This window comes from Mugil cephalus, chromosome 10, assembly GCF_022458985.1.
Source record: "Mugil cephalus isolate CIBA_MC_2020 chromosome 10, CIBA_Mcephalus_1.1, whole genome shotgun sequence".
Classification (NCBI taxonomy): Eukaryota; Metazoa; Chordata; class Actinopteri; order Mugiliformes; family Mugilidae; genus Mugil; species Mugil cephalus.
In genome coordinates this window covers 26,614,910-26,630,796 of record NC_061779.1, presented here as the reverse complement: position 1 = coordinate 26,630,796, position 15,887 = coordinate 26,614,910, and the positions used below count along the sequence as shown (strand labels likewise).

Below are 15,887 nucleotides of genomic sequence, written 5' to 3'. Positions count from 1 at the left end.
TCTTTGTGTTAACTGATGGAAGAAGGAGTCTGGTAAATCTCACCACGGTGACACTGGTATCCTAGCAGCTGCAAGCGACGGCGTTTGTTGGCACGGAAACAGAACAGCAGCTTAGAGAGACACACACACAGGCGCACACACATGCACACAGACAGACTGATCAGTCTCTTCAGCTCCCTGTAAATAAAGTAAATGCAGGATGCAAAGAACCAAGAAATGCACAAACACAAGCTTTATTACCCTAAGTGGATGTTACTCAGTCAGAGCTAAAGAGTACAACAGCAATGTGTGCAGTGGAAATTAAATTCATTTTGGTCTGGATGTTGCAGTTTATGTGCAGTCCTCTTTCATAAACCTCAAACATTATCTTTAACGTCAGATTCATTTGACACAGACATTCACAGGGCATTTAAGTGAATCAATTATGCAGATGTGAGCCCTCTGTTGTGTGCAGCCTCACTGGGAGGGTTGAGTGCACCTGCATTTAGCTCTACTTGTTCCTTTCAGGGTCCAATTATTATATGTGACACAGCTGTTAGCACCACAGGATCAACAGCTACATTTAAGGGCTCCATTTGTCTGAATATATCACAAGTGCCCCCTCAGTTTGATTTATGGAAATCAATTATGCTGTTGGAGAGCAGGGCAGACGTGTGCTTTCTCTGTAGCTGAGACTTGAGGCAACCTTGTTGATATGACTACAGGTTACAGACTCGTTTTGTTCTCTGAAAGCATTTAATAAAGAACAGAAAGTTTCTGTGAACCTCTGCCAAGAGTTGACAACACCAGCAACATAAGCAAAGTGAAAATAGATTTGCAGATATCTCAAAGATATGGCTTTCTCCCATTGCACATACTTGAAAATAATTACATTCACGCTATTACTTGAGGTCATGAACGTGAACTTCCCACTGAGAGAAGAGACCTAAAAGGAGCTTAGCTGTAAAACATCCATAAATGGAAATAACACTTTTTTTTTTTTTTTTTTTTTACAGTGGGTTTTCACATTAGATTCTGGTCACTATGGAAGTCCTCAGGAGCATAGGAGCAAAAACATAATCACAAAACACAATGCACTTACATGGGTTCTTAGTAACAAAAAAGCAAAGTTTTGCATGCTCATAAAGCTGATCAGATTAGTAGTTGTCCAGAATTAAATCACAGGTAGACAGAGATTCCTCTGTTTATAGTGGACGTTTGTTTGCCAAATTAAGTACATGACAGTACAACACTTTACGCACCTTGACTTGGAACTCGCTTGGAAGAAAGCTTCAAAGAATTTAGCTCAATTTTGAATGCAGTAGTGGTACCTCTTGTGGTCAAAATGAGTATTACAACAACAAATAATCCTAACACCATTTTCTTCTGCCTGTTTTCAAAGAGTCCTGGTGAACCTTTAGATCAAACACAACAGGACTGTAGCAAGAATTAACAAAACACAAACTCAGAATGTAGTCAATACAGTTTATATAAAAGCAATGTAATAATCTGACTCACATATTCACAGAGTATCTTTCTTCTCCTGAGTGATATTTTAGAAAAAATAAGATATACAATGTATTGTAAGAATGTGTTTTTACAGAAACTGTGTTTATGTGTGTGTGTGGGGTAGGGTCATTCCTCTTCCTCCTCTGTGTCCAGGGGTCCTCGGTTTGGCGGGAGGGATGGTTTAATCCGTTGCCAGCGATTTGGTGGCCAGATTATGTGAGAGGCCCGGCCATGAAGCAGCCCCACAGACACCTGTAGAGAAACATAACATCTTACGTTATCCAGATTAGAGATGCCTTAAGGTGAATGTCACGGGAGGCTCTCCCGAACACGGAAAGTTCAACTTATATGTGATTATTTAGATTAAGCCTCTACACAGCATGGTATGGTCATAATCTATTCTATCATAATCTATAAAAGGAAAAAAAATAATAACCAGTTGTTTTAATTCGAGGTAGCTTTCTCAGTAATTTTTTGAACTTACTCTTTATTACTCGTTTATATTTATTAGTTTAGTTTGTTACCACACAAGGACAAACGATATGATGTAAATAAACAGACTAATCAATAGGTAACAGTTACAGTGCTGTGTTTGCAGACCACCAAAGTGAATGTAGCAAAACATAACTGATGAGGTGGCCATTCAGTGTGAGCCAGGACGGACTGTGTCAACATTGCCAAAACAGAGTCCACCTTGAATTGTGGTCTGAGAAATCCGATCTCAATACTCACCCAAGAGCCACCAGAGGACCACTCTGAAATTTTAAATGCATACTGAGCTCCAACAGAGGGAGTGGTCCCTTTAGGTAAAGAAGCAAAAGCTGAGGATGTACAACAGAGGGTGGAGGACATGACATGGTGTTCCCTACGCTCATAAGCAAGACATACTAATTAGTGTGATCTATTCATCTTTCTTATCTAGATCAAGAGCACCTTTCACCTATCTGTCACACCTGACTGAATTATTTTGTGACATTAAAAAGGTAATCTCTTTTATGATTAGTTAAAAAGAAACAGTAATACTGGCAGTGCTTTTTTAGTTGACATAATACAAATAAGTAACTAATGACATCTGTTATCACATGTATATTACTGTGCAGCCTTGGCTTTTTTTTAGTATGACATATAATACAAATAAGTAAAACATAATGAGCCCATCTGCTTTAAACGATTTTATTGCACCTATCAAATGAAGACTAAATAATACAAAGAGACTCACTGTATGCAGAGAAAAGCTTAACGAGGAGAACATAATACTGTCTGGTTGACATTCAGATCGAGGTTCAGAATCTTGCGGACATCAACATCAGAGATTATTAAAAGTGGCTGACAGCTGAAAATGTGGTTGTTTACTGTTGTCCAGCATCGCCATCGCTGCATCACTTAGAACTTCTGCTTTGCATAAGGTTAAACACACACATGCCAGAAATGTCAAATGCTTTTAATGATGTCTGATATCTCTGAAAAGCGGTGGCACCTACATTAAAAACCATCGTACCATATTCAGCTCTGCCTTCAGAGTAATCTTTAGACAGTCTGTGTGTTATTGCTCATGGTGTAATGCAGGGTCTACTGCAGTGAGATGATGAGGTGTTTGGTTTAACTTTTAGGTGTCCCAGCAGCTGATGCAGGGCAGTAGTCTGAGCAACTGTAGAAAAAAGAGAAAACGTCTAATCTCAGATCAGCTGCAGAACAGCTGCAAGGTATAGCCCAGTTTAATAACATAATGTAATGAAGGAGCAGGCTAATGGGTTTTTAACGCAACACAGTCAAAAATTAATCTGATTCATTTAAACACTATAACACATTCATAACCACTGTTAACCTAGGTGTTTCCTTATTTTAATCTTAATAAATATGTTTGAGAGTATCAATATCAATATATTCCTTATTTCTTAAAATGTGGCTGAATGATTCTGAACTATTAATTCATTTTCTTTGGGAATACAACTTTTTCACAATGGACAAATCTGTTAATTAATTACTTGACGGATCAGAAATCCATGAAAAAAATCCTCTCCCCTCATCCACGTCTAAGCTCACACTGTCAAGGTTTTTCATCCAGACAATCACTCCAAACCCCCAAACAGTCTGTTCCTCACATTTAGGCAGGTGGAATTAATGTTTGTTAGTGTTTTCGAGGAAATCAACCAAAATAATGAATGGGCACTCTAAACCTTTACTGTTGCATTCATACAGCCACTTATTGCTTGTTTGACATTTATTTTTTTGGGTACAGTTTCTTGGTCTCTGCAATGATTTCTTAGTTTATTCTTTGCTACATTGCCCACATTCCCTTCAAGGTTCTCCATTTTTGTCTTTAGCTCTCTCAATGGTTCAGCATTTCCCTCTGACCGGTTGTCCTTCTTTCTCATTTTTAAGGTTCATTGAGTCCTTTAATGAATTGTTTCCCTCCCTTTTTCTCCTCAGCTCTATCCTTGGATCACAGGTTCATGATATTTCCTCTGTCCGTAATTCATTTTCTTGCCTTTTTGTTTCCATCTTACACAATATTTTATTTTTGTTAACTGATTCTTCTTTATTTTAAGAAGGTCCTTGGGTCATTATATATTTACTTGATTCTCCACTTTGGTTTTCTGAAAGGTCCTTATGTTTTTTATGTATTTCTTGGATGATGGGTTCATCCTTTAATACTACAGTGTAGTCACTTTGGCATCATGGGTACGAAGCTCAAAAATCTCATAAGCTAAGCTCTGTCTGACTCAATGGTATTGATCACCACCTCCATCGACTACCCACAGATCAAGAGCAGTCAGTCGTTATGTACTTTGGGCTCAGTGAAAATCTTATTTATTGCAGTTTTAAAAGCTTTATTAGGCAATACATCCCACAGCACGAGATCAACTGACATAAACCCCTGATGTATCTGTTTACTGCCTTCAGATCTCCTCCATTTCACATTTTTTTAAAGTTTTGTTTTACCAAATAAGTTTTATCGTCCCAACAAAAACCATAGTCAAACCCTATACTCTTTGCACTACGTACAGCATCTAGTGATTGTGTTTTTCTTTGCCTAGAGTCCCTTTCACTTCCTTGAAACCCTAATTCATGACCTCAAGGACCTCAGCCAGCCCCCCTGCCTTTTATCTTTACATTCTGCCTATTAATGCTCACCTTCATAATGTCTAATATGCACAGTACAGTTTATCCTCTATTTATATTTCTTTATTATTTTGACTTCCTTAACTTATGTAACTTATGTTTTTTGTACTAACCACCACAACAATACCTCATATAGGCGGACATACATGACAAGAGAGTTTTCTATTCTAATTCTGGATTTTGAAAACAATCAGTTTTGACAGGAGTTTAATTCTTTATTTCACAAATTCTATATCTGTGCTGAAATGGCTCCCCTGTCTTCCAGTAAACAAAGCGATCTTGTGAAAAGGTATGCACATTTGACCTAGCTGATCATGATTTGGATAGCCTCGATACAACCGTTTACAAGTACAAGGAAGTGCATTTTACAGTGCACTGCACTGCCCTCTTAAAAAGCATCCACAGAGCCATGGTGTAATGCTTCAAAAGCTCTCCTTTGCTTAGAATTACAATATTTCTAAATCTAGTTCTGAAGTATTCTTTCCCAATATCACAGATTTACATGGCAGAGCATCAGATTAGAAATGTTTCTGATTCCAGAAATGTTCTGATTATTAAGGTTATTAAGGTTACTGGAAATATATCTTTTGGTCCCTATATTTAAGGGATTAATTTAGATTAATTTACTGAGTGAGCTCATTAACTCAAATCAACAAGTAGAAATACACATTTTGGGAGGTGGTGGTTAACGTAAGGTCTCTTATGCAGTTACCACTCCCTACCTTTGAAAGGCAGAATTGTCCTTCTGTCCCTCTATCTAGAGTAAGTACAGGTTGCTACTCCTGTGTTACACAGATACTTGTCTGTGAGAGCAAAATGTAAGAGCAGTGAATCTCTGTGGAACTGTTGGTCCATGTGTCCTGGGTTTGAGCTCTGAGGGGATTTCTTCTGAGCTCCTGGGATATATATGTTTCAGCTCAAGATCTAGGCCTTCATCTGGCCTGTAATATGCCATCCATAACAAACAGCTGCTTCTTTGCTGAAAAATGCATGCTGCTCAAACCAAGAGAGGCAAACTACAACCAGCACACAGAGAACAGGAGTCAGTATGAGAATATTAATACTCTTTCTGCTTGGGAGAGGTAGGGAGGAGCCTTAAAACCCACATTAATGAAATCTTTATGTCTGGAGGAAAAGCAGATGCTGCAGCATCTGTCGATATGGACAAACCAAGTCAACTGAAACATCCAGATTTCTCAGTGCACTTGCCCTCTATGCTAAGCTGACTCCAACCAAAGTACTGCCAGACAAAATTCATACAAACACTAATTTAATACAAAATCCATCATGTCAGATATGACAGTAGGTAGGACTAAACTCCCTCTTATTCTCTCTTTTCCTTTGTAAAGAACAATACACGATAAATCTTTAAACACTTACTATTTGAGTCAAAACTACACATAAAATTCAAATCTTGATATTAATGAGATATTTTTGAGACTACTCCTTTGGGTCTTTACTAAGATAGTTGCCATGGTAACACTACTGGACACTAAACTGTTTAGCTTAGACATTTCATTGTGATTATTTGTTTTATTTCAAAGTGCACCAGTTCTTTGTGCTAGGACAAATAAAACAAACAAACTATATAGAGATATACAGCTTTTTGGTTCATATAGTTCCACTGCAGTGGAATCAGTTCATACCGGTCCAAAGCTGTTGCTGTCCAGGCTGTGTCCATGATGATCCCCTTCAATCCAGAAGTGACCATCGGGAACCCGAACATATCGGTTCTTGTAGCCCAGAGTCCTGAGGAGATGGACAGGCAGAAAGAAAATGTTATTCAAGATTTTATTAGTAGGAAGTCTAGGAAGTCACTGTGCTAAATGACAAAGTTATTGAAATTCAACATTAGAGGAACATGATCAGCTGAACCAAGTTTCAACTGTTCATCCAAGTGTTGTCAGTAAAGTAAAACATGACAATTGCTAATATGTTAGGTTGATGGGGAATCAAACTTTTGCCACAAACATTGCTTAATTTCATTACTTATACCACTTGAATCTATTATGTGCCCTAGTTTTTATCTCAGATGTTTATATTTCTAGTTTAGTGTTTAACTTGTTGCACCGTGGGCAATTTCAATTCTCTTTGAGTTTTGATTACTATTAATCATTAACCTTCAAGTCTTTCTTGTGGCTTCCGCTCATATCGCTCAAACCAACATCCTAACCAAGGACACCAAGGATGGTGGAGTCACCATCCTGTAACTGTTTCCATCAGGTCGTCGTGTTTATAAGGAGAAAGTCCAACACCTTTTATCATACCCGCTGACTGTTATGGACCTGTTCCAGGCCTGATTTATCAGTGAGCAGGGGAATGCAGTGAATTATAGCCTCTGTGACTTTTTAAATGTCTGCAATTCCTTGTGCGTATGTCTGTGCGCTGGTCTGAGAGGCTAGCTGACCAAACAGGCCTTGGATACATAAATATTGATTTAGCCATAGTGGCTGCATTTACTGACTCACAAACAAGGGGGAAAAGACTATAAGCTGGAAAGTTTTTGCAAAAATAAAAAAGTTTGCAGCCAATATGACACAATTTCTCTGCCATATCTGAGCAGGGACAATTACGAACAGAACCAAGGACACTTGAGTTTGCAGCATTTAGAGTTTCTTTTAAACAGGTTTGGTTCATTGAGCTAAACATATTCAGTCACACCCACACTGTAACACCACCGCAAACACCATCTGTTTTTAAATGAATCCCACCATTAATTTGCCATTAAATATTGGTAAGTAAATGCTTCTACATTAACTAGCATTTGCTCCATATTTTGAGACATGAACTTTATATGTAAACAGTCAAAAATGTTTTTTGTTTTTTTGACATAATAATGTCTATTAGAAAATGGTACTTGGGGAAATTCTGCATTAGACCCCACTGACAATGCATGTAGTTAAAGTTCACCAAGAGTAAAATAAGTTTCACATTCGAAATCTCTCTCTGGTTTAACAAACATCCTTCTACTGCAACAACATGTATTAAACCCCACAGATTCAACCCAGATACACTCATCCCTTCTTGAACGCAGCAGACAAATAAGTTTAAAAAAAAAAAACAAAACAAAAAAAACAGTGATGCAGCAGATGCTTCAGAATGCTTTATCATCATCGTCTGGACACAGCTGTGTTTTGTTTTTAACTGAGTCTAGTTGATTTTTGAGAAAAAGGGAAGATGAAGAGTGATGTTTCACTAAGATGACTTATAAATCCATATTTGTCCTGAATAGACTCAGACACCTCCCTTTCCATCAGCGTTGATGAATGCTACAGCAGACTTTAACAAGAGTTTAATGAGGAGGAGGTCAACAGCTGCCAGCGGCTCCACACACGTGTCCCTACAGGATGATGCTGATCATTATGCTTTTGGACGTCAGATGTAAACAGTCAAACTCTTGCATCAGTCTTTCATTGATTTTCCCTCCCAATGAGATGATGTGCCTGAACTATTATGTCTGACATCAACTGTCAAATACTAGAACCGTGGCTCAGTGTAATTGAATAGAAATATCTGGACTGAGATATTTACAGGTGGATTTAAACATTTATGAATTTCTAAACAGTCTTAAAAGATGAAATAAAGTACTAACACTGCCAGAGGCAGAGGCTTGGTTCTGTCTGGGTAGACATACCTTAAGTTTGCAATAAAATTATCTGCCAATCACAGCTGTCTAAGCTCCACAGCATTTTTTTTTTTAAATGTACTGCCTGTTTATGTCTCAAGTCATTGCAAATCCATTTTGAGAAGGTGTATTAACGTCTGTATCTCTACGTTTTGCACAAATTATAAGGTTGAGCTAAGGCTGATGGAATGTCCTTAATTAGGAGGTAAGTCCTGGACAAATCATGTTGACCTCATAGAAGCACTAGATGAAAGCTTTCCATATCCCCAAAACTGTATATACATTAATCATGTTATTTGATACGTGTCCCAAATTCTGATATTTGATTTATTTATTTATTTTTTCATATTTTTGTCTGTGCCACATGAAATACTAGCTGTTGGACTAACCTAATGTCAGACCAGGAATGCCATCTATGTAAGCATAAAACTAGTGTAATAACACGCTAAAGTTAAAGTGTGTGTAACTTCATATATACCAAAATATTCACACCAAAACCTATCACATGATACTATTGACAATTTGCTCGTGTACACAGATGGCTTCCTTTTGGTTATAAAGAGAAAACGACAAATGCAATTACCATTTTGGTAATTCTGATGAATGGTTTTCTATATACTGTCTACAGCACTTTTCTACCTATTGGCACACAAAGCAATTTACAGTTATTGTGATATATCTACCCATTTGTACACACAATCACACAGCAATGCCAAGCACTGGGTTCAGTGTCTTGATCAAGGACATGTCGGCATGTTGTCTTTGAACTGGGGATTGAGCTGCTAGTCCTCTGGTTCAGGGACACCAGTATTTGGGCTGTGGTGGGATTTGCTGTGGTGCAACTGATTAGTAATGAAGCTTTTCTTCATAATTATGTATGTTAAACTAAGGTTGCCCTCTTTCCTTAAGGAGTAATGACTTAGTTATGACCGGAAGTGGAAGGGGACATGTATAAATGTTTATCAGACAAAGAAACATTATGCATTATCATTATTTCAGATTAGACTTTTCTCCTGCATTGTGCCACAGGTAACAGATACCTTGTAATCAAACGATTGTAAGACAACACAGGGAGATTGTCATCAGCACAGCCACTGCCATGGAAACCATCTGAAGCCTCTTAATTATTCATCTTGTCCCTAGCCAGTGACCTGTAATTTGCACAGTGGCGTCTGACTCAAACAGCTGCCAGAATGAATCACATGACAATGGTGAGTTATGATACTGTGAACATGCCTGTGTTACTCTGATGCTCTGCCACTTACTCTCAGTCTCACTGGCACTGCTGCAAGGTCTGACTGTGTGTGAGGTTTGATGTGTTTACTGGTTCACTGGGTGGTGGATGCTGCCTGTCAGGACTGTGTTCACTCCATTTGTCGTGTAGTTAGTTGATGTGTTTTGATGCCTGATGTTATGTAGCATGTTCCCAGTTTATAGCTAAACAAAGAGCTGAAGATATTATATCCGGTGTATGAGGTGACTAATTCAAGGTTACATATATTGAGAAACAAAACCGTCTGACATGTCTCAAATTCTTTCTGGAGCCCAAACATTCACCAAACATTCAATATAATAACATACACAGTGGTGGAAAAAAGACACTCCATGCATTTGTGAAATATTGCATTAAGAATCACTCTTAGGTCTTCAAGTGCAATTTCTTTTAGTACAGTCACAGACAAAATTCTAAACAAATCTTAAAACAGCCATTTAAATCTTAAAAATGATTGATTCCGTAAAAATACTTCAGAAATATTGAGTATTGGGTCATTTTGTGCAGGGAAAACTGCCAAATGACACCAAAGCAGTGGTCAAACTAAACTAGTGTCCAGTGTTCCACCCACACTGTACATGGTCAACTTTTAGATCATGTCTTAAGGTCCTACAAGGCTGTGAAGAAGCCCCTGATCAGTGAGAGACAGAGGATAGCCCGGCGTCGTTGGAGACAAGAACTGACAGTCAGAAAATGGTAGGAGATTCTGTTGTGAGATGAGTCCAGTCTCCAGCTTTATCTTCCTCCTGGTAATGTGAGGGTACAAAAGACCAGGTGAAGCATTATCTCCAGCATGTCCAGTACCTACTGTCAAAAATGGTGGAGGCAGTATCATGGTTTGGGGTTGCATGAGTGCTGCTGGTGTTGGTCATCTCACTGATAGCACATTGAACTCTGCCAAATATTTTGCCATTCTCCAAATCCACATGCTCCCTTCTGCATGTTTACTGTTCCGTCGAGGTCCAAACTGGATGTTTCAACAAGGTAATGCCCCTTGCCACACATCCAGGACCAGTAGAAGTTGGCTGCAGGAGCACAGCATCCAGGTCTTAGAGTGGCCAACTCATCCCTGGACATGAACCCCAGGAATGAATCTGTGGTGGATTATCAAAATGTCTGTTTCAAAGCACAAACCAAAGAATTTGGAAGAATTAAAAGTAGTAATTCAAGACTGGGACAAGATTACCATTCAACAGTGTGAAATGTTCGTAGGGAACATGCCAGCAAGGATTAGAGCTCTACTGCTAATGGAAGGAGTACTAAATATTAATTTGACCATGTGATAGTTTATTTATTTTTTGTTCAGTTTTGAACTGTTATTTGTTGCCTTTGATAGTAACAATACTGAAACTATGAAGAAACTATGAATTTAATAAATGAATATAATTTGTATTTGTGTCTGTCTAATGCAGCCAAATCCTTTGAAACACACACACAAAAAAATAATATTTAAGGATAATATTTGAGATTGTGTAAAATTTTAAGGGTGTCCTTAAAATATTTTCCACCACTGTATAACTGAAAACCAGACATTTTATCAGAAAGCATAATTATTAGCAGCTTACCAACTCTTTTGACAACATACATAAGAAGATGAGAAATTATTATTATTATTATTATTTATTTTTTTTAAATCAATTTATAAAATTCAAAGTGAGCAATCAAAAGAAAAATCACATCAATTTTTGGTGTTACTACCTTTGTCTTTAAACCAACATCCATCCTTATAGGTACACTTGCACAAAGTCAAGAATTTTGTAGAATCATATACTCAGCATTTGGCCAAGGCAACTTGATAACTGACTGGTGAAAAACACATCAAGCTTATTTCCCTTCAATTCAAGAAGATGTCCAGGAGAGCCATCAGCTTATAACTGGCAGAAACCAGTGGGGCCCAGGTACACCCATCTACTGTCTGGGGAAGTCTGGCCAGAAGTAGTTTTCATGGAAGAGTTGCAGTCAAAAATCCATACCTCTGACATGGAAACAAGGCCAAGAGACTCAACTATGCATGAAAACATAGGAACTGGGGCCAGAAAAATGGCAGGAGATACTCTGGACTGATGAGTCCTTGATGATGAGAAATATAGGCAGATACAAAAAACCCTTACATACAGCCAAGGTCATTAAGAACTGTCTTCAGCATAAAGAAGATCAAGAAGTCCAGGAAGTGATGGCATGGCCCCCACAGAGCCCTGATCTCAACATCATGGAGTGTGTCTGGGATTACATGAAGAGACAGAAGGACTTGAGGAAGCCTATATCCACAGAAGATCTGTGGTTAGTTCTCCAAGATGTTGAGACTGAGGCTGAGACTTCAAAAACTGTGTGCAAGAGAACTGATGCTGTCTTAAAGGCAAAGGGTGGTCATACCAGATATTGATTTGATTTAGATTTCTCTTCTGTTCATTCACTGCATACTGTTAATTGATGATAATAAACTGTTAACACTATTTCGAAGGTAAATTCTTAGTTTACAGCATTTTTTCATGCCTGTTTACTACACGTGCTGATATCAAGTTTAAAGGAAAAGAAAAGCTAAAACTAACCCAAGTCTTATGCAAGGTTCTTTAATTGTGCTGCTCGTCTCATTTTTGCACAAATGTGGAGGCTCAATGTGCTGGCCTCGGCTTCAGAACAGATGACAGCTCGTCAATATGACTGACAGACGCGGGGGTGGAAACTTGACCAAGTGGATTTGAAGGAGAGGACTAAGAATAGGCCAACTGTCTCAAGACATAAACTTGAAGGAGAATTCAGCAGTGACTCACAGACAGGCTGCTGCTCCATATTCCTGTGATGACACCTGTAATGTTACATTTCTTTAATGCCCGGAGTCCAGCACACACATTGTTTTTCTTAAGGGTGTAATATTTTTTGATGGTAAACATTAAAAACAACCTCAACTGGAATTATTAACATTAATCACAGCTGCTTTATATTTAGGTGTGGAACTTTTGGAGGCTGACTGTAATGGCCCACTAGGATAGATAAATGGACCATATCACTGTTATTATGTCATCATCTCTGTCTCTACACTAAAAATATCTGCACTGCTGTGAAAGAGCAGCAAGAAATATGCCAGCAGTTTAACGCCCTAGAAGTTTTCACTTATTCTACAACAGAAGTGTTTTATTTTTATTCTGTCAACAAATTCCAGGATTTCTGGGAGATGAATATCTTTGTCCTGTATTTCCTAAAATAAAAATCAATTATGGTATGCTGTGGTAATAGCAAGGGGTGAGGTCAACATAAATACAGGTTGGCTGCAGAATACAGAGTAGGAAACAAGAGAGGGAAAAAAATCTTATTTATAACATTGCTTGACTTGTTTACAATTTGTTCCATTTCCATACTAGATCCATTTTAGCGGTCAGCGATGCTAGTGTGACCGAGAGAGCTCAGCGCACTACCACATCAAAAAGTACATGCCACAGGCAAAGCTCAAACAAATTAAGAGAATGTCCTCATCAATTTGACAACTGTAAACTCAAAACAGCAAAAAATACTAAAAACAATACAAAATGTCGGAAATGCTCACAACCAAAATGCCAAATGCACAGACATGACCTGCAAGCATTGGCAGCAAGTAGCACCAGCGACAATATAAATATTAACCGATAACCCAGAAACTGAGGTGTGGATTAATGTTCAAATAGATACAAATAAATGAGTTATTTGAGTCCAGCTCAGGCCTTTCTGTGTGGAGTTTGCATGTTCTCCATGTGTCTGTGTGGGTTTTCTCCAGATACTCCTCCCACCTCCAAAGACATGCTCGTTAGGCTGATTGGTGACTCTAAATTGACCCTAGGTGTGACTGTGAATGGTTGTTTGTCTTTGTGTTAGCCCTGTGATAGACTGGTGACCTATCCAGGGTGTACCCCACCTCTCGCTTGATGACAGCTGGGACAGGCTCCAGCAACCCCCGCGACCCTAGTGAGGATAAGTGGTAGTAGAAGCGGTAGAAGGAGTGGGAGTGGGAGTGGGAGCGGGAGCGGAGCTGAGTTGAGTTGAGTTCTATATGTCAGATCATTTAAATTTTTTAAGCTTAAAAGGAATCATGCAATCAGGATGTTAAAATAAAACAAACAAACCAAAAAGAAATGTGCTGTGTTGGAAAACACAACAACAAGACAACAACTCCAAGGATCAGAAAAAATAAATAAAATAAAATAAACAAGTATGTTCCAGCCACGTTCATCAATTTTTGGTGTCCCATGGGAACATTTACGTTGTTGTTTGCGCTTCTTGTGATCCACCACACAAACATGACTCCAGAGTTAGTATGGGACAAAACGGTCTCCTCAAGGATGTTGTTGTGGTTGCTTGTTACACCCTAACCCTATCCCTAACCCTTTCCAAATGAACCACACCAAGGGGTCAAACACACTACAGTTTGGTTCAACAGAGGCATTAAAGATAAACCATTTCAGAATTTGATGCTTTTTATTTCACAAGCACCTGCACAAATGACAAGCAGTAAATAGTATTAGAACATAACAGAAAAATCCTTTTCTCAAAGTTCCAATTAAGCATCATATTCTCAAGAAACAAGACCACAATAAGCATGAAAATGCGAATTCAGTCAAAGGTTTTATTTAAAAGTTTTTTGAACATTGTATGTTCTTTCTTTTGCTGCTGATTAAAAGGTATAAATACTGCAGTGCTAATGGGAGAAGAGAATGACTGGAAACATGCTGGCGTCTCTAATAAACAAAAGTGTGTGTAACAATCAGATGGTGAGTTTTTGGAAGTGGCTGTATCAGAGCCAGCAACCTAGGCTGCTCTGTTCTCCTGCTGCGTCTCATTATCTGAACTGTGGAGCTCATTTCCTCACAAGAACGCAGTGTAACACTGAGAACAGATCCCACTTCTTCCTGAAGGCAATCCAGGAACACTACAGTCCCAGCTATCCGATGTACTGACACTGAGAATAAAAATAGCAACATGCAAACTAACTTTAATTTGTTCTTAATGCCAGTTGGAATGTAATTCGAAAGTAATTTTGAACCATGTAGAGCCTAGGGAAAAAAAATTAAAAACCCAGAAAACACACTGTTAGTTAAATGTGTGATGTTCCCTCCCACTCTTTGTTTCATGCTGGCTTTCAGGCGGAGTTAGGAGGGTCTGCTGGATGTATCTGCCTATGTGGGCTCTGTCTCTAGAAGGGCATAAGAGACGGCTCTTCTCACTCTCTCTCCGCGAGGCCTGCTGATTCCCCCACAGCCTGTTCCTTTGTTCGGTGTGTCACTTCCGTCCAGCCGTGGCTGATATTATTAATTTTGTTAAGTGACCTAATTTTGAATTGTTTAAATAAACTACTTTTATGGCTATTTCTGTGTGTGTGGCGTCACTCCTTCTTGCCAGCCTTGAGCCTGGTGGTAACGAATGGAGGCTCATCCGGGATAATTTTCCCACTAGTTTCTTGTCTTCTGAAGAGAAAGTTAGTGCCAAGAACCGAGTATTTGTATTGTGTCCTTTGAGGAGGTGTCTCACACCTGTTGGTTGGCTTAGTAATCTTTGAGGATTCGGTTGTTGCCTTTATGTTATGAAGACTCTCTGCAGTCTGCTAATGTGTATTGACTTATAGATTTTGGCCTGGTAAAGCTAAGTTATAGGGTGGAAAGTGGTTTAGTTGGCCTGTCTGTGGTGTAGCGGCCCATCCAGGTTGTTACTATTGAGGAAAGTGCCCCCTGGGAGTCCAAGTGGAAGTGGCTTCCACTGAAGAGTTTGTTCAGTCTCCCAGTGAGGATTTGCTATATGCATTTAAAAAGGAACAGCTCTTGAAAGTGGCTGAACGCTACGGCATCAAGCTCTCCCTGGAGAAGTGGCTAGTTTGCCTGTAGCTTCTCCCAGGGCAAGTGGACCAGCTTCCGTTCTGACTGGGCTTGGAAGTGGTCTGACCTTTGAGCAACAGAAACAGCTTCTTATGCTTCAGTTGCAACAGGAATATCAGAATGCTCTGGAGTTAGAGAAGTTTAGACAAGATGCCCGTCTCTGTGAAGTTGAAATAGCCCAGGTGCAGACGAGACAGCAGTTAGAGTTAAAGCATTATAAGTTGCAGCTTCAAAGTGAAAGAAAGTTGCATGTTGAACCTCGTAGGGGTGAGGATCCAGTATTGGGTGTTCCTACATAGGCGTTGCTGGTAATATACGGCTAGTCCCAAAGTCTAAAGAGGGAGATCCTAATGTGTTCTTTGTTTTGTTCAAACGTTTAACCGACGTACAAAATTGGTCGGAAGCTGAGCATAGTATGCTACTTCATTGTGTGCTCACCGGGAAGGCTCAGGAGGCTGTCTCAGCCTTGGATGCTGCTGATAGTGGTATCTACCAGCTGGTTAAGGCTGCTGTACTTAGAGCTCATGAGCTGGTTCCTGGA

At 39.1% G+C, this 15,887-nt stretch overlaps 1 protein-coding gene across 3 annotated transcripts in view; it reads right to left on the bottom strand.

Annotated features, from left to right (window-relative positions):
* Positions 1–217: 217 nt before the first annotated feature.
* The window catches only part of immp2l (inner mitochondrial membrane peptidase subunit 2), a 112,381-nt gene continuing 96,711 nt past the window's right edge, over positions 218–15,887 (bottom strand). For 2 of the 3 annotated variants that reach the window (XM_047596928.1, XM_047596929.1), the window contains exons 5-6: positions 6,258–6,360; positions 218–1,740 (exon numbers count right to left, since the gene is read on the bottom strand). In XM_047596928.1, coding sequence (XP_047452884.1) covers positions 1,615–1,740; positions 6,258–6,360 — 229 coding nt within the window. In that variant the 3' untranslated portion in view covers positions 218–1,614. Of the gene's footprint in view, positions 1,741–2,610; positions 3,137–6,257; positions 6,361–15,887 lie in introns of those variants that run through there. The other variant, XM_047596930.1, reaches the window with a different exon arrangement.